Genomic DNA, 19,163 nt, shown 5'->3' on the forward strand with positions numbered 1-19,163 from the left:
TTTGTAATGTTTTCAACTATCTCTTTTATTCTATTCTAATTTTCATTATTCTAGTCCATAATTTTGTCTAACTTCCTTCATAAGTTTAACTCTCTTAAGGCATATTTTTGTATCTACCAATTATAGCTCAAAAACCTTTAATGGCTCCTAATTGCTGATAGCATAAAATACGTCTTTAAAGGCCCTAGACAGCCTATTCTAAACTAAACCCAACATTGTTTCCTCTACAACCTGCTATTATAAACTTTCTGTACTTGTCTCCTTAAATGTAAAGAACATGCATACTTTCTATTCCTAGTTTTTATTTATAGTAACCTCCAGCTCTAGAATCTCCTTAACACTTTACCACTGCCCTCCACTTACCTAAAACTACTCATCTGTCTTTGACCTTTATAAAGTTTTCTCACACCTAAATCTCTTCCCCTCCTAACAAATCCCAACAGTAGTCAGCTACTGTAACAAACTGTAACATAATTAACATAGGACCTCCTTATGCTTTTTTAAACATAACCATTCTGTTTCCCCTACACACTCTTTTAGGAACTTTAGAGCAGAAACGAGCAATGTTTTTCACCTAAAATTCTCAGTTGACATTTGAAGATATCTCATTTTTTAGTGGTCATTTAGATTTTACAAAGTACTTTCACAGAGATTAAATTATCTAAGAAGAGATTCTTACACTTTCTCTAATAGTCAAAGCTATTATTAAAACCTACTGTATACAAACCTTCATTAGAGACTGAGTAATTCTGAAAAGGTGTATCATATTTTCTTGACTTTCACTTTTTAGCTCATTTACTTCCACCTAAGTAAAGAGAAAAGCAACTATTTCATATTTTATAACCCTTAAGCAAAATACAAGAAATCTTCCAGTTGTACCAATCAGTGATTTCAGGGACAACTTAGACTATCATAGTTGTATGTATATATCTATATATTATTTATCAATTAAGTACCTTGGATAAGGAAATCAATAAATTATCTGCCAGTTCTTCCTGACGAGGCAACTCATCTGGGTCAACTTTTCTTATTTCTTTCCAGTTTATATTAGGTGGCATCTTGAATTCTTTCACTGTGCTGTACTTTCTGTAACAAGACAAGTGGGTATTAGCATTTTCAAGGTAAACAGCATTACTGTTTTTACAGATTATGCTATTACAACTCTCCACGATGTTAGCAAAGAGGTATGGCTCCTTAATTGTATAACAGATATGTGGGTAAAATAGCCTTGATCAAAATTACAGCAGTTGCGACAAATCATCAGATATTTTATCGGCTAAATTATGATGGCTTCCATGGTTAAACTAATCTAAGCCAGAACTAAGATTCTGTGCCCCCTTCCTCCACGCCCCCATACCACCAAAGCGCTCGATGCTTGGGAGGCTGAAATTGACCCCTGATTCTGAGAAACAGGAGCTAGGATTAAGGGGAAAAGAAAAAAAAAAAAAGCGAGAAAGTAAACGATTGAAATGAGTGCAGTTGGGCCCGAGAAACCAAGGCTGAAGCGAGGGGAAGGCAGATGGACTGCAAATCAAAGGCTAAGGGGCTGTTGTTTATTTGGGCCGTTAGGCTTAAAGAACCTTTGCGGGAAGAACTCTCTGTCCGCGCTCTCCAGGATCCACCCACCTAAACCAAGCCTGGCATCCAGAGGCTGCCCCTCAGCTACCGCACCCACCCAGCCGAGCCCCGCCGCCACGCCTCACCGCTCCCCAGCGCGGTTCCAATCGGACACTGGATCCCGCCAACGGATCTAGAGCGAGTAATAGCGGCGGCGGCTGCTAAGCGACGCATTTCCCACCTAGCCGAGGCCGGAGCAAGAGCCCGGATGCAAGCGTCGCCTACTATTCACGACCGTGGGTAATGCTTTACGTTTAGATTCCGCAGCGGGGTCCCTGGACTCTGTGTTAAAGGCGGGGAGAAGGCCTGGGTTGAGGACTGCAAATCCCAGAGTGCAGTTTGCTTGGAGGCCGGGGCGTCCTGGACGCTGAAGTCTGAGAAGTGGAGCTAGGCCGTTCCCGGCGTGCAGTGCGGGAGGCTGAGACTGTACCGGGGTCCGGGGGAACCGCCTCGAGGCGGGAGGCGCGGCGGCCGAGGCGTGTCTGCACTGGTCGCCTGAACAAGGCGGACCATGACTGTGCCTTCGGTGGCGTCTCTCGCCGGACCGCTCTTCCCGAGGTTTCTCTAAGCCATTCCCTGGTGGAACCGCTCTCAGGTGAGGTCGGGCTGTTGGTCAGCGGTGGGGGAGGAGTTGAGGGTAGCGATCCCGGCTGAAAGAAGCTCTTAATGTTGGGGCCGGAGTCTGAAGAGGTGGGAAGACCCCGCCCTCTCCTTGGGCGTTTGCCGGCGACGCTCCGGGTGGTGCCCTCTGTAAGAAGAAAAAGTTTTAGCCTTCTTCTGTATCAGAATCTGTCTGTATAGTGGACTGGGGGCCGCGATCATGGTTTGGGGGCGAATGAGGAACTGGGGACACCGCATCCTCTGACCCTGGTCGCCTTGCCTGTAGCGCTATTACCTTCGTGGATTGAAGGACTTGAAGGTTGAGGAGCTAGTAGGTGTAGAGGGAAGGTTCTAGAGAGGAGAGGTTATAACTTGCCCAGGCCACTGCGGGGGGTGGAGAGAGAAGGGGCCTCAGTACTCACCAGCCCTGTTGCTGTCACTTGCTTGGTGACGGAGAGTGCCTTTCTATGAAAACGACTTCTCAGGTGTTTACAGCTCTTATTTTGCAAGTTTTGCTCATCTGGCTGCTCTCAGCCATGCTGGAGTATGATACGGCACTAGGAAAACTTTCTTAAGAAGATGTAGACTTGAAAACCAAATGACATTTAAAACTCTTTGGAGCAGTGCCTCTCATCTTTATCTTTTTTTTTTTTTTAAGCACTTTCTTTCATTTCTTCCCTATAATTGATATTGAAGTTTACTTTTGAAAACAATTGATTTCTTTCCAAACCGTTCAGTAGAAATAGCTCAGTAGAAAATAAAAACAGATATACTGATTTTGTGAGATACATTTAAAGACAGTCAGAAGATCTGTAGGAATTATAATTTTGCCTAGTCCTTTACTGTAAGATGATATGTCAAACACTGTTCATTAACGTTTGTTTTTTTTTAATTAATTATTTATTTATTTACTTATTTATGGATGTGTTGGGTCTTCGTTTCTGTGCGAGGGCTTTCTCTAGTTGCGGCAAGTGGGGGCCACTCTTCATCGCGGCGCGTGGACCTCTCACTATCGCGGCCTCTCGTTGCGGAGCACAGGCTCCAGACGCGCAGGCTCAGCAGTTGTGGCTCACGGGCCTAGTCGCTCCGCGGCATGTGGGATCTTCCCAGACCAGGGATCGAACCCGTGTCCCCTGCACTGGCAGGCAGATTCTCAACCACTGTGCCACCAGGGAAGCCCCATTAACGTTTTTTTAAACCATGCTGTACATTATGTCCCCAGAAATTATATATCTTTTAAATGAAAGTTTGTACCTGTTGACTGATCTGTTTGTTTCTATGAATTCGGTTTTTTTAGATCCCACATATAAACGAGATCACACAGTATTTGTCCTTCTCTGTATGGCATTTCACTTAGCGTAATGCCCTCATGGTCCTTCCGTGTTGTCATGGTGTTACAAATGGTAAGATTTCTTTTTTGTGGCTGAATAATACTCCATTGTGTGTATATACTACATTTTCTTTATCCTTTCATCCATCGATTTACACTTAGGTTGTTTCTATGGGTTGGCTATTGTAAATAATGCTGAATGAATATCACTTCAGAATAGTGATTTTGTTTTCTTCGGATATATACCCAGAAGTGGAATTGCTGGATAGTATGATAGTTCTGTTTTTAATTTTTTGAGGAACCCCATACTGTTTTCTGTGATGGCTGCATCAATTTACATTCCCACCGACAGTGCACAAGTGTTTCCTTTTCTCCACATCCTTGCTGCCAATGCTTGTTATCTCTTTTTGATGATGGCCGTTCTTAGCAGGTGTAAAGTAATTGATAATCTCATTGTAATTTTGATTTGCATTTCACTGATGATTAGTGATGGTGAGCACCTTTTCATGTACCCGTCGGCCATTACGTGTCTTCTTGGGAAGAAGTTCCTGTGCCCATTTTTTAATCAGATTTTTTTTTTAAACTTTAGAATTACATGCCTAGAGTAATTTTATTTTATTTTTTAAAATTTATTTATTTATTTATTTATTTATTTATTTATTTATTTATTTATTTTTGGCTGTGTTGGGTCTTCGTTTCTGTGCGAGGGCTTTCTCTAGTTGCGGCAAGTGGGGGCCACTCTTCATCGCGGTGCGCGGGCCTCTCACTATCGTGGCCTCTCTTGTTGCTGGGCACAGGCTCCAGACGCGCAGGCTCAGTAGTTGGGGCTCACGGGCCTAGTTGCTCCGCGGCATGTGGGATCCTCCCAGACCAGGGCTCGAACCCGTGTCTCCTGCATTAGCAGACAGATTCTCAACCACTGCGCCACCAGGGATGCCCAATCAGATTTTTTTTTTTTTTTTTTTTTTGCTATTCAGTTGTAAGAGTTCTTTATATATTTTGGATATTAACCTGTTTCATATATATATTTTTGCAAATATTGCCCCTCATTCCATAGGTTGCCTTTTCATTTTGTTGGTTTCCTTTTTTGTGCAGAAGCTTTTTAGTTTGACATAGGCCCACTTATTTATTTTTGTTTTTGTTGCCTTTACTTTTGGTTTCAAATCCAAAAAATCATTGCCAAGACCAGTGTCAGGGAGCTTACCCCCTTGTTTTCTACCAGGAGGTTTATGGTTTTAGGTCTTACGTTCAATTCTTTAATCCACTTTGAGTTGATTTTTGTGAGTGGTATAAAATAGGGGTTCAGTTTATTCTTTTGCATGTGGTTCTCCAGTTTTCCCAACACTATTTATTAAAGAGATTATTCTTTCCCCATTGTATATTCTTGGTTCCTTTGTTTATTTCTCGCCTCCCTATTCTGTTCTATTGATCTGCGTGTTTGTTTTTATGCTAGCTGCAAACTATTTTGATTACTATAGCTTTTTCGTTATTTAATCTTCATAACAATCCAATGAAATAGCTGCTTAATTTGTCCTCATTTTCCAACTAAGTTAAGAAAGCAGAGTTTGGAAAGGTTAAATACTCTGCTCAAACTTAAATAGTATGATGGAACGTGAATCTTTCTGGCTAAAGGATATGTTCATAACTGCTATATTGCCTTCTCAGGCATGCTGGGAACCAGTACTTGTAAAGTGCTTATTCTTCAGTCTTACAATCTATATTAAATATCATCATATTCTAATTATGTAACTTTGATTACTCAAGAATTTGAATTAGATATTCTTCATGTTCAGTGTTTGTTTGTTTGTTTGTTTTTTGACTACACTGCACGGCTTGTGGGATCTTAGTTCCCCCACCAGGGATCGAACCCACGCCCTCGGCTCTGAGCATGTGAAGTCCTAATCACTGGACCACCAGGGAATTCCCACATTCAGTGTTTTTAATTCATAATTTAGCAGGGGAAGGCAGAGATGAAAGCTAATGTTTCTGGAGCACATATTATGTCATTTACTATGCTTAAAATTGCATATTTATTTTTGTAGTAGTAATCTGTTATTTTTATTGCAACACCTTATTTTTCTCCTTGTTTTTTCATTCATTACAACTGTTATTTTCTATTTATTTATTTATTAGTTTCGTTTTGTCTGTGTTGGTCTGTTCTACCCTTACTTCCTTCACCTTCTTATTCACATTTATATTCTCAGGAACTGAAGGTACCTGGCGTAATGGCAAGTTTTATTCTCATTTTTCTGAAGTGAAAACAGGTTCTGAGAACCTAAGCAATTTCATAATAATTAATGAAGCTAAGGTTGTAAGCCAGGTCTCAATTACAGTCCCAACTAAGTGCAAAATCTTGCTTAAATTTTATTACTTTACTCATTCTAACAATATTTTTGGGCTAGACACCAGGGATGCAGTAGGAAACAAGTTAGCTAGGGTCTAGGCTGTAATGCACTAAAATATATTTGTACCTAACTGTGAACCAAGAAATTTTTTTTTTAAAGATTTATTGATTGATTGATTGATTGCTGTGTTGGGTCTTCGTTTCTGTGCGAGGGCTTTCTCTAGTTGCGGCAAGTGGGGGCCACTCTTCATCGCGGTGCGTGGGCCTCTCACCGTCGTGGCCTCTCTTGTTGCGGAGCACAGGCTCCAGATGCGCAGGCTCAGCAGTTGTGGCTCACGGGTCTACTTACTCCACGGCATGTGGGATCTTCGCAGACCAGGGCGCGAACCCGCGTCCCCTGCACTAGCAGGCAGACTCTCAACCACTGTGCCACCAGGGAAGCCCTGAACCAAGAAACTTAACTCAAGTTCTAGTTCAGTTGCTCACTATATATAATTTTGAGGAAAATCACTAAAACCCACTATTATTTTTCGTGAAGTTTTCTGAATCATTCAGTTTTCACCAAGGGAAATTATCTGACAATTTTATAAATGGCTTTACTACAGGAACGCTTGCCTGAATCTGCGTTTCATCTCTGTTGTTTTATGAGCAGTTTTATCTGACCAAAATCACTTCACAAGAAAGACTTGCCTTTTAAAAGTCTACAAACAATAAATGCTGGAGAGGGTGTGGAGAAAAGGGAACCCTCTTACACTGTTGGTGGGAATGTAAATCGGTACAGCCACAATGGAGAACAGTGTGGAGGTTCCTTAAAAAACTAAAAATAGAACTACCATCCGACCCAGCAATCCCACTACTGGGCATATACCCGGAGAAAAGCATAATTCAAAAAGAGTCATGTACCAAAATGTTCATTGCAGCTCTATTTACAATAGCCAGGACATGGAAGCAACCTAAGTGTCCATCAACAGATGAATGGATAAAGAAGATGTGGCACATATATACAATGGAATATTACTCAGCCATAAAAAGGAACGATATTGAGTTATCTGTAGTGGGGTGGATGGACCTAGAGTCTGTCATACAGAGTGAAGTAAGTCAGAAAGAGAAAAACACACCGTATGCTAACACATATATATGGAATCTTAAAAAAAAAAAAAAAGGTTCTGAAGAACCTAGGGACAGGACAGGAATAAAGACACAGACATAGAGGATGGACTTGAGGACACAGGGGAGGGGGAAGGGTAAGCTGGGACGAAGTGAGAGAGTGGCATGGACATATATACACTACCAAATGTAAAACAGATAGCTAGTGGGAAGCAGCCGCATAGCACAGGGAGATCAGCTCGGTGCTTTGTGACCACCTAGAGGGGTGGGATAGGGAGGGTGGGAGGGAGGTGCAAGAGGAGGGGATATGGGGATATATGTATACGAGTAGCTGATTCACTTTGTGATACAGCAGAAACTAATACACCATTGTAAAGCAATAATACTACAGTAAAGATGTTAAAAAAAAAAAAGACTTGCCTTTTATAATTGCTACCTCTGTTCTATGTACCAATCAACCTATATTCCAAATGTTAATCTCCATTCTTTTTATGCTGTCTTATCAAGAAAATGAATGGTAACTTACTTTTCCAGCTTCTAACATAAAGCATGGCCGTGAGAAATTTAGTCTCCACTGTGTACAGAAAATGTTTTGTTTTGCCTTGTTCTCGTGGAGAGGAATCAGTGTGCAGCAAGCAGACACTTGTCTTCTCCCAACATGAGGAGACTGGAAAGATTAGTAGGAGTCAGTGTGAATACAGACTTCGCAAACTATGCAAGCCAAAGTTTTACTTATTGAAAAAGATATAATCATGAAATTATTGAGCTGAGAAGACTATCCTTTCCAGACTAAATATTCCCAGATTTCATATAAAATTTTTCTATAGGCTTGTTTTTTCCATAATTGTACTGTGGGAGTATTAGGAAAAGTGAGCATTCAGTACAATTTTGTTGAAGGAATTATATTGTTTTGTATGCCTGTAATGTGCTCATGAGTGGTCTTCAATTGCATTTGGATTCTTTGCACATATGTGGTGACATCCCATTTTGGTAAGCAAACATAAATCAGTCATTCCATCTGCTCAAACTATGTGCATCTGGGTGAATATGCTTCTGTGCCTAGAAAAAGAACTGGAAGTTCCCTCTCTTAGTCTGTTTTTCTGCTCTAACACGATACCCTAGATTAGGTGGTTTATAAACAATAGGAATTTATTTCTCACAGTTCTGAAGACTGGGAAGTCTCAGATCAAGGCATCAGGAGATTCAGTGTCTAGTGAGGAGCTGGTTCGTAGTGGGCATCTTTTCACTGTGTCGTCACATGGCAGAGGGGGCAAGGGATCTCTCTCAGATCTCTTATATACGGGCATTAATCCCATTCATGAGGGCTCCACCCTCATGACCTGATCACCTCCCCAAGGCCCCCTACCTCCAAATGACATTACATTAGGCATTAGGATTTAACATGAATTTTGGGAGGACACAAACATACAGTCTATAGCATTCTCACAACTAACATTTAACAGCGATGTGTTACATTGTTACAATAATGGCCCCCAGTGAATTATGCTGCCCTCTATCTGTGTCCTTATGTAACCCTCTCCCTTTCCCCTAACCTCTTCCCTTGCAGGTGGTTTTTTTTGTACAAAACCTAAGATGACTCCACAACTAAGCTCATGACATGCATGAAAAGTAGCGCTCTCTCTCCCTTTCTCTCATAATATGCTTTCGTGGAGAATCTTCAAAAGTAGTATTGTCTTAACTCTTTATAACCTCTCCCACATTGCTTCTGGGTTTACCTTGCTTGACTGATAGTAAAAAATACGTGGTAAGCAGAGACTTGAAAAGTGCTTGTCCGTTGGGATTTGCCCTCCGGCTCTCCTGATGACACCATTTAAAGAAGTTTAGGCTACCTATTGAAGGATATGACCACAAGTAGCAGAGGCTAGCTTTCCAAGCTGAGACCCCCCCCCTACCCTTTAGATATCCAGCTTTAATCAAACCAGATAACTAAGCATATATCAAATATATATCAAATAAAGACATTTATATGAAAGGATGGACTTAGAGGGTTTTGGAACTGGTGAATCCAAAATCCGTAGGGTAGGCTGGCAGGCTAGAAACTCTTCAGCAGGACCTGATAATGCAGTCATGAGGTAGAGTTTCTTCTCAGGGAAACTTCAATTTTGCTTTTAAGGTGATTCAACTGATTGGATGAGTTCCATCCACATTATGGAATATAATCTTCTTTACTTAAAATCATCAGACTATAGGTGTTAACCACATCTACAAAATACCTTCAGCACAACACCTAGATTAGTGTTTGAATACTACTATAGCCTAGGCAAGCTGACACATAAAACTAACCATAATGGTGGTAGTCATGAACAGTAAGCATTTTGCAATGCCATCCACTCAGTGAAGATTAGCACCCCATTGATAAATCCACTTGGTGCTGCTTAAACACCTCACCCATACCAAGTTTATAAAGGGCCAAGAAAATAGAATTTTAAAATATTACCCCAGGGAGCTTAATAATGAGAGAAAGGGAGAGAGCTAGTTTTAGTGCATGCTCATGAGCTCAATTGTGGACTCATCTGAAGTTCTGCCCCAAAAAGCCACTTGTGAGAGTAGAGCTTGGAAGTAGGGGTGGTGGTTGCAAAGGGACCCAGCAAAGAAAAGCTGGATACCACCGGTTTCCAAGGTGGAAGTAGACATAAAGGGAATTTCAGGTGACAGTCCCTAATGATGTGGGGTTTGTCCCCAAAGAACCCTCAAACACCTGTAAGAGATTTATCTTGAATATACTGGTCAAGTAAGCTCTTTTGCTTTCCTTCCTTTCTTCTCTCTCCATTCTGCTCTAACACTATAGTGCTCAAAAATTATGTTTAACAAGAATGTAGGTAAAGAAAGAGAAGAATAAACCATATCCTCATTCCATAACAACACGCTTCTCCTACGCAGTGATTCCAAGCCTAGAGCAGAGGACAATCCCCAAAAGTTAAATCGAGTTCAGGGTCTTGATTATTATGTTGGAGTTGAGCATTTCAATTACTGAATGAATTTGCTTTGCAACTTAAAGTGACTGCATAACTTTTTATTACCTAATTGTATTTAGAAATCATGAGATCAGTCCAAGTATCTTTAAGTAACATTTTATAACCTTGTGTTCTTTAAGCCTTTAAATTCAATCTACAGATCTTATTCTGTTTATAAAGTAACATGTCCCTTTTTAACGTATAACAAATAAATAATAATTGAAAGGACTGAATACCCTTAAGCAGCTACATTTAAAACTTAGTTAAGTTGCCTGAATTTAAAACTGCATTTATAGTTTTAGTATATTCATTTTATTCCAGGACTTCAGATGCCTAACTTAACAAGCAAAACTTTCTCAAACAACTTTTATAAAGCTACTAAACTAAACTTAAAACTGTAGCAACTCCCAAGGTCTTATAAAAATTTCAATATTTATTTGTAAACTTGTCTAAATTCTTAATATTTTTCAACTAAAAGTCTTAAATCCAAAAATTGCATGGTCAATAATTTAATATTATGTATGTTATATATATTATTATATAACATTGTATTTCAAATTACAGTTTTGAAGCTAATATATCAGAATCTCAAGTGTATGTTAATTACTCTTTTTTTTTTTTTCCTTTTATTTCTTTTTCTTCTCTGATTGCTGTGGCTAGGACTTCCAAAACTATGTTGAATAACAGTGGTGAGAGTGGACATCCTTGTCTTGTTCCTGATCTTAGAGGAAATGCTTTCAGTTTTTCACCATTGAGAATGATGTTTGCTGTGGGTTTGTCATATATGGCCTGTATTATGTTGAAGTAGATTCCCTCTATGCCCACTTTCTGGAGAGTTTTTATCATAAATGGGTGTTGAATTTTCTCAAAAGCTTTTTCTGCATCTATTGAGATGATCATATGGTTTTTCTTCTTCAATTTGTTAATATGGTATATCACATTGATTGATTTGCATATATTGAAGAATCCTTGCATTCCTGGGATAAATCCCACTTGATCATGGTGTATGATCCTTTTAATGTGTTGTTGGATTCTGTTTGCTAGTATTTTGTTGAGGATTTTTGCATCTATATTCATCAGTGATATTGGTCTATAATATTCTTTTTTTGTAGTATCTTTGTCTGGTTTTGGTATCAGGGTAATGGTGGCCTCATAGAATGAGTTTGGGAGTTTTCCTTCCTCTGCAATTTTTGGAAGATTTTGAGAAGGATGGGTGTTAGCTCTTCTCTAAATGTTTGATAGAATTCACTTGTGAAGCCATCTGGTCCTGGACTTTTGTTTGTTAGAAGATTTTTGATCACAGTTTCAATTTCATTACTTGTGATTGGTCTGTTCATATTTTCTGTGTCTTCCTGGTTCAGTCTTGGAAGGTTATACCTTTCTAAGAACTTGTCCATTTCTTCCAGGTTGTCCATTTTATTGGCATAGAGTTGCTTGTAGCAGTTTCTTAGGATGCTTTGTATTTCTGCGATGTCTGTTGTAACTTCTCCTTTTTCATTTCTAATTTTATTGATTTGAGTCCTCTCTCTCTTTTTCTTGATGAGTCTGGCTAATGGTTTATCAATTTTGTTTATCTTCTCAAAGAACCAGCTTTTAGTTTTATTGATCTTTGCCATTGTTTTCTTTGTTTCTATTTCATTGATTTCTGCTCTGGTCTTTATGATTTCTTTCCTTCTACTAACTTTGGGTTTTGTTTGTTCTTCTTTCTCCTGTTCCTTTAGGTGTAACGTTAGATTGTTTATTTGAGATTTTTCTTGTTCCTTGAGGTAGGCTTGTATAGCTATAAACTTCCCTCTTAGAACTGCTTTTGCTGTATTCCATAGGTTTTGGAAACATCGTGTTTTCATTGTCATTTGTCTCTAGGTACTTTTTGATTTCCTCTTTGATTTCTTCAGTGATCTCTTGGTTATTTAGTAACGTATTGTTTAGCCTCCATGTGTTTGTGTTTTCTACGTTTTTTTCCCTGTAATTCATTTCTAATCTCATAGAGTTGTGGTCAGAAAAGATGCTTGGTATGATTTCAATTTTCTTAAATTTACTGTGGCTTGATTTGTGACCCAAGATGTGATGTATCCTGGAGAATGTTCCGTGTGCACTTGAGAGGAAAGTATAATCTGCTTTTTTTGGATGGAATGTCCTATAAATATCAACTAAATCTATCTGGTCTATTGTGTCATTTAGAGCTTGTGTTTCCTTATTAGTTTTTTTTGGATGATCTGTCCATTGGTGTAAGTGAGGTGTTAAAGTCCCCCACTATTATTGTGTTGCCGTCGATTTCTTCTTTCATAGCTGTTAGCAGTTGCCTTATGTATTGAGGTGCTCCTATGTTGGGTGCATATATATTTCTAATTGTTATATCTTCTTCTTGGATTGATCCCTTGATCATTACGTAGTGTCCTTCCTTGTCTCTTGTAACATTCTTTATTTTAAAGTCTATTTTATCTGATACGAGTATTGCTACTACAGCTTTCTTTTGATTTCCATTTGCATGGAATATCTTTTTCCATCCCCTCACTTTCAGTCTGTATGTGTCCCTAGGTCTGAGGTGGGTCTCTTGTAGACAACGTGTATATGGGTCTTGTTTTTGTATCCATTCAGCAAGGCTGTGTCTTTTGGTTGGAGCATTTAATCCATTCACGTTTAATGTAATTATCGATATGTATGTTCCTATTACCATTTTCTTAATTTTGGGGGTTTGTTTTTGTAGGTCCTTTCCTTCTCTTGTGTTTCCCACTTAGAGAAGTTCCTTTAGCATTTGTTGTAGAGCTGGTTTGGTGGTGCTGAATTCTCTTAGCTTTTGCTCGTCTGTAAAGCTTTTGATTTGCCTGTCTGAATGAGATCCTTGCAGGGTAGAGTAATCTTGGTTGTAGGTACTTCCCTTTCATCACTTTAAGTATATCATGCCACTCCCTTCTGGCTTGTCGAGTTTCTGCTGAGAAATCAGCTGTTAATCTTATGGGAGTTCCCTTGTATGTTATTTGTCATTTTTCCCTTGCTGCTTTCAATAATTTTTCTTTGTCTTTAATTTTTGCCAATTTGATTACTGTGTGTTTTGGCATGTTTCTCCTTGAGTTTATCCTGTATGGGACTCTCTTTGCTTCCTGGACTTGGGTGGCTCTTTCCTTTCCCATGTTAGGGAAGTTTTCTATTATAATCTCTTCAAATATTTTCTCTTGTCCTTTCTCTCTCTCTTCTCCTTCTGGGACCCCTATAATGCGAATGTTGTTGCGTTTAATGTTCTCCCAGAGGTCTATTAGGCTGTCTTCATTTCTTTTCATTCCTTTTTCTTTTTTCTGTTCTGCAGCAGTGAATTCCACCATTCTGTCTTCCAGGTCACTTATCTGTTCTTTTGCCTCAGTTATTCTGCTATTGATTCCTTCTAGTGCATTTTTCATTTCATTTATTGTATTGTTCATCTGTTTGTTTGTTCTTTAATTCTTCTAGATCTTGGTGAAACATTTCTTGCATCTTCTCAATCTTTGCTTCCATTCTTTTTCCGAGGTCCTGGATCCTCTTCACTATCATTATTCTGAATTCTTTTTCTGGAAGATTGCCTATCTCTATTTCATTTAGTTGTTTTTCTAGGGTTTTATCTTGTTCCTTCATCTGGTACATAGCCCTCAGCATTTTCATCTTGTCTATCTTTCTGTGAATGTGGTTTTTGTTCCACAGGCTGCAGGATTGTAGTTCTTCTCGCTTCTGCTGTCTGCTGTAAATACTCTTAAACATTATGAGTACTTTAAAAATCAAATACATCTTATTCCCAAATATAATTTCAAAGTATTAAAACCATAGTTTTAATTTACTTTTTTTTTCCTCTATTAATTTTAAAGTTTCTTTTTGTGAGAACATTTAATCAAACAGCAGTTTGTCACCCCAACCTGAGAGGTTTCTGAACCCATACACAAGACTTGATTTTCACTCCCCGATGGTGGATATCCTGACTTGTTTTGTTTTTCTGAATTACAATTACACACACACAGTTTAAAGGGAAAATACTTCTTTATGCTGTGTTTAAACACATCAGGTGTTCTGTCAGTTATATATTCTTGGGACTGTCATTCAGGAATGTGCTGACCTATCTAATTGTTGCCTGGGTAGTAGACCTGGTTGCATGGCTATAATTCTGTGTTGCATCCCTTATCTCCTGATTTTCCTATCTTTACGTTTCTTAGTATACTTCCTTATGTTATTGGGGTATCTCTTCTATTAGTTTCCTGAGAAGAAAAACATTAGAGGTACATTTTTGAGACCTTGAATGTTTTAAAGTATTTTTAATCTACTTTCTACTTGGCAAACTTGGGTTTATTAATATAGAGTTTTATGGTGGAAATTATTATCCATCAGAAATTTGAATCATTATTCCCTTTTTGTTTTCTGAATTTCACCCCACCCCCACCCCCCCAGCTTCTAACGTTGTTGGTAAAAAAAAAGTGATTTATTTGGATTCCTAACCTTTGGTATGGAACCTGCATTATTTCTTTCTGGAAGTTTTTAGTACCCTCTCTTTGTTTCCAATGTCATAAAATTTTATAAGATTCTGTTTTCAACTGGTAGAAGATAACTGGGGGGTCTAAAACTATACTAAGAAGAGTAGCGAGGGCTACTCTTCGTTGCAGTGCATGGGCTTCTCATCGCGGTGGCTTCTCTTTTTGTGGAGCGTGGGCTCTAGGCACGCGGGCTTCAGTAGTTGCAGCACAAGGGCTCAGTAGTTGTGGCACACGGGCTTAGTTGCTCCGCAGCATGTGGGATCTTCCCAGACCAGGGGTCGAACCCACGTCCCCTGCGTTGGCAGGCGTATTCTTAGCCACTGTCCCACCCGGGAAGTCCATCTATTCCTAGCCCTACTTCCTGAGATCCTTGGTATCAGTTTTTGAGATGATGCTGGCAGGAGTGCAGAAAACTTTTCAGCTTTTCCCCCTTCAGCTAAGGATTCACTTTCCTGATCTCTATTGAGTCACTTATTAAACATTTTACCTTTCCAGCTTCCAAAATGTGCTGTGGTCTCCTCTCCAATTGTCTTTATCATTGTGAATTTATAGCCTTCCTTTTTTTAAAAATATTGACTGTCATTTTACTGTGGTTGAGAAGGAGTTGAGCCAGGTCTCTCCAATCTTTAAACACACACCATCAACTTTTTTATGATAATAATGTGTACAAGACCATACCATTTAGAGATGCTAAATTTCTTCTGGATTCAAGATAAACTCTTAGGTAATTTTTCTGTTATTTGAAAACTAGACTTCTTCAAAAGGTACAGCTAATTTCCTTTCTGATTTGTTGGTTTCAGATTAACATTTCTTTTAAAAGCCTAATGTATTCTGAAATTTTTCTGTCTCATTCTAAAGAAACTTCAACACCTTCCCATAGGTGTTTATATATATATATATTCTTATACAGCTCATATCTGATTTAAGGTCTCTACCCTATTCTTCTCTGGTCTGACCAGAATTCCTGCAGATATATCTCTGGTTCCAGATCTTCTGGCTCTGTGAGTGATGTATTAATTTCCTATTGCTCCTATAACAGATTAACACAAATATAGTAGCTTAAAATAGCAAATTTATTATTTTACAGTTCTGGAAGTCAGAAGTCCAAAATGGATCTCACTAGACTAAAATTGAGACGTCAGTAGGGCTGTGGTCCTTTTAGAAGCTCGAATGAAGCATGTGTTTCTTTGTCTTTTCCAGCTTCTAGAGGCTGCTGTCAATCCTTGGCTTGTGGCCCACAGCCAGCCATCATATCACTCTGACCTCTGCTTTTTCAAGTCTCCTGCCTCCCTCATTCACTTGTGAGGTCTCTTATCATTGAATTGGCCCACCCAAGAAAATCCAGGATAATTTCCTCATCTCAAAATCCTCAATTTAATCACACTTGTAAAGTTTCTTTTGCTCTATAAGGTAACATATTCACAGGTTCAGATGATTTACATATTTGGGGGACCATTATTCTTCCCTCCACAAGTGATAACACTAAAGTGACACTAATGACACTACTCAAGCTAGAAAAGTATCTGATCAGCTTGTTTTTTTAGAGTATACCTTCAAACCTTATTTTTATAGTAGGGTTGATTCTCCAGTATCCTCCAGTTCATATAGTTCTTTTTACTCTATAAACATTCCCTCACTGAATCTTTTCTAAAGCAATGACTTAGTTATGAATTGTCTTGTATGAAGTCTCTAGATTAAAAGCTTTTGTTGCAATGGGAAGGAGAAAAACCATAGTTTATATCTGTTTCATAAACTACTCCTATGCCCCAGGGGCCAATCAGATAACATAAGTCCATCAAATAACTCAATCCGAGTAAAAGATAAAGGAACAGTAGTTAAACTGGCTAGTATACAGTTAGCATAAAGGCATGTAAGACAAATATTTTTAAAAGGCTTTTGATCAAGCTGAACAGGGCTTCAGGCTACAAGTTTGGACTCCTGATTTAGGTAATAGTTGATCTTTATATTCATAAGGTACTAAAACAGCTTTATCTACATTTCAGAAAACCCATGATCAGTGTCTTTTTACATATGTATTTGTTTTCCCACAAGGATTCATTTAGATACTGCTGGAGCACATCATGCCAGGTTTTTTTTTTAGATATCTTATATGTATTTTTTTTTATACGTATCTTATATGTATTTGTTTCCCAGGTGACCTGACCTGTGACAGTTGATAAGGAGTTCACTATCTAGTTAGCTAAAGAGATAGGTTTAAAGATTGAGTGATGTGATAAAAGGCTGTATTAGAGGTATGAAAACACATATGAAAGAGCAATTAATTCTGTCTTAGGTTAGGAATATGGAGAGGTGGTCAGCTAATACTCCTTAAGTGGATGGCATTTGAACTGAGATTTAAAGAATTAATTCTCTGTGAGAATTAGCATTCTATCTTTATTTTACTTATTCTTCTATTAAAACTGTACTTATCGGAGAAAAAAATGTTGCTTATTTCATTTTATCTTCATGATTTTCCCCCCCCAGATTTTGTCCACAGGTGCTTGTGGAAAAGATGGCTGATATTAACCTCAAAGAAGTAACCTTAATAATAGGCGTAGTTGCTGCTTGCTATTGGAACAGCCTCTTTTGTGGTTTTGTTTTTGATGATGTGTCAGCAATACTGGATAATAAAGACGTGCATCCATCTACACCTTTAAAAACTTTATTTCAGAATGATTTCTGGGGAACCCCTATGTCTGAAGTAAGTATGTATTACTTATATGTATCTCAGATTTTAAATTATTCTGGTAGTTTAGTACTCCTAATTTTTTATCAGCATTGCATTGCCATCATCATAGTAATTATGGATTATTTTCCTCAAAAATTTTATACAAGACATAACATGTTTGTAATAAATTAGATAGGAAGTTGAAAATGTGATCATATTTTTTATAGTATTTGATTCTTTCCTTGGTTTTATACCTTGGCTTAATCTCTCTAAAAATAATATATGTGTGTAAAAACCAAATGTGTTAGAACAGTAGGCGTAACACAAATCTAACTGACTTTATTTCTCTTTTTTCTCTCTTATGAGTCAGGCAGAACAGATGACTGCTTGTGGTATTTAACCATTTAAAAATATATGTAACTTCAATATAAATAGATTAGACTTTAAGGGTAAAAATGCTAAGTATACATATTGCCTATTTTTCTACAGAAAGAAATGATTTATTAAAAATTTTAATTTGTGCCATATCTCCTACCTAATACTTAATTTGATTTTATATTGAGAACCCAAAAGTTTAGTTCATGTTTATGGAGATATTTTTACTTTGCCAGTAACTTTATTTTGAAGGTCAGTGTTAAACTGTTTGGGATTAAATCTTTGTTAGCTTGGGATCATATAGATTAGATTCTAATTTTAGTTCTATCATGTAAAACCTGTGTGAAATAGGTGTGAACACAGCTTTTAGATGACTGAGGCATTTTCCTGATCTATAAAAGAATAATACCTTGAGGATTAATTAATTAATCTGTCTGTAGTACGTAGCACATAGTTGTTGAAACATAACATGTAATACTTTTTGTCATTTGTCATTCTTGGCCCCTTTCCGCCTTCTCCAAATCTGGAAGCTTCTCAAGGAGGGGTATGGAATCTTTCATTCCTCTAGTCACAAACAATTATTTTTTCTTATTAAATAAGCAGGTTATTTATTTTTCTGCAACCTTTCCTATTCTCTCCCAATTCTAGCCTTTAGAAGAAATAAGTCTTTTGATAACAAGGGGAAAATATGGTCCTATTATAACATATATTATTTTCTAGATAATTTATTCCCCTCTGCCCATACCCTTTATCCCCAGAGACTCTTAGAAATATGTGTCCATTCCCCCAATTTATGCTAATATCTATTTTGATTTTAATCATGTCATTAGATTTTGACCTAAAAGGTTTGAAACCAAAAGGTTTCTACAACATTTTTCTGCTTTCTGTTACAAGTCATTTCAGTTCAATACATTGCCTTTAAAAACAGTTTTGTATGCTTGAGGTGAAATTCGAAGGATGTACAGGAATTAGCCGAGCAGGAAAATGCATTCTGGGTAGATAGCACTCATGTTGTGTATAGTCAATACAGACAGAGATATTAAAATGCTTTTAATTTCAAAATGGGAAATGTTTGTTTCTTGTGCTTCCTAATGTTCCCTATTGGGGATGAGCCGGCTTAAGTCTGTAGCTCTATACCAGAGTTACAGCAAAATATGGTAAGAGGTAGGAGAGCAAAGAAGGTGAGTGTGGATGCCTTTATAAAAAATTACAAAAAATAAATAGGATAATATTTTATATCTTTTTAACTTGTGTGTTTTATTCCTAAATCTGGTTTGATTTTGTCTTAGAGTAAAAATATTTCCTGTTAAATGTAACTTTTAGTTTATAAAGAAATTCAGTACCTCACATACATTTCCTGTTAAATGTAACTTTTAGTTTATAAAGAAATTCAGTACCTCACATACAATTAATTTGATTTATTGCTAATAGAGACTACAATAACAAAGGTATCTATTCTCTAAGAAAGTTTTTGCTCTTGTATTACTCTCTATGTAGTATGTTTGGTTTAATATATTCAGTTTTATACATTATGGAGGTACTTTTTCAAAAGACAACTAGATGGTACCTTTTTGAGTCATCATTGTTTAAACTGCACTGGGTAAGCATTCTGTTCTTATGTTTTCTTTTGAAGACCTAGCCAGCAGTTACATGAATG

At 37.8% G+C, this 19,163-nt stretch overlaps 2 protein-coding genes across 2 annotated transcripts in view; one reads left to right on the plus strand and one right to left on the minus strand.

Moving 5' to 3' along the window:
* Positions 1–1,790, minus strand: part of CEP290 (centrosomal protein 290) — a 94,602-nt gene extending 92,812 nt beyond the window's left edge. Inside the window, 3 exon segments of the mRNA XM_036867462.1 lie at positions 728–805; positions 957–1,086; positions 1,627–1,790. Coding sequence (XP_036723357.1) covers positions 728–805; positions 957–1,058 — 180 coding nt within the window. The 5' untranslated portion in view covers positions 1,059–1,086; positions 1,627–1,790.
* A 213-nt stretch (positions 1,791–2,003) lies between these two features.
* The window catches only part of TMTC3 (transmembrane O-mannosyltransferase targeting cadherins 3), a 63,745-nt gene continuing 46,585 nt past the window's right edge, over positions 2,004–19,163 (plus strand). Inside the window, 2 exon segments of the mRNA XM_036866474.1 lie at positions 2,004–2,212; positions 16,948–17,164. Coding sequence (XP_036722369.1) covers positions 16,976–17,164 — 189 coding nt within the window. The 5' untranslated portion in view covers positions 2,004–2,212; positions 16,948–16,975.

The sequence above is a fragment of the Balaenoptera musculus genome, chromosome 10 (assembly GCF_009873245.2).
Source record: "Balaenoptera musculus isolate JJ_BM4_2016_0621 chromosome 10, mBalMus1.pri.v3, whole genome shotgun sequence".
NCBI classification, from domain to species: Eukaryota; Metazoa; Chordata; class Mammalia; order Artiodactyla; family Balaenopteridae; genus Balaenoptera; species Balaenoptera musculus.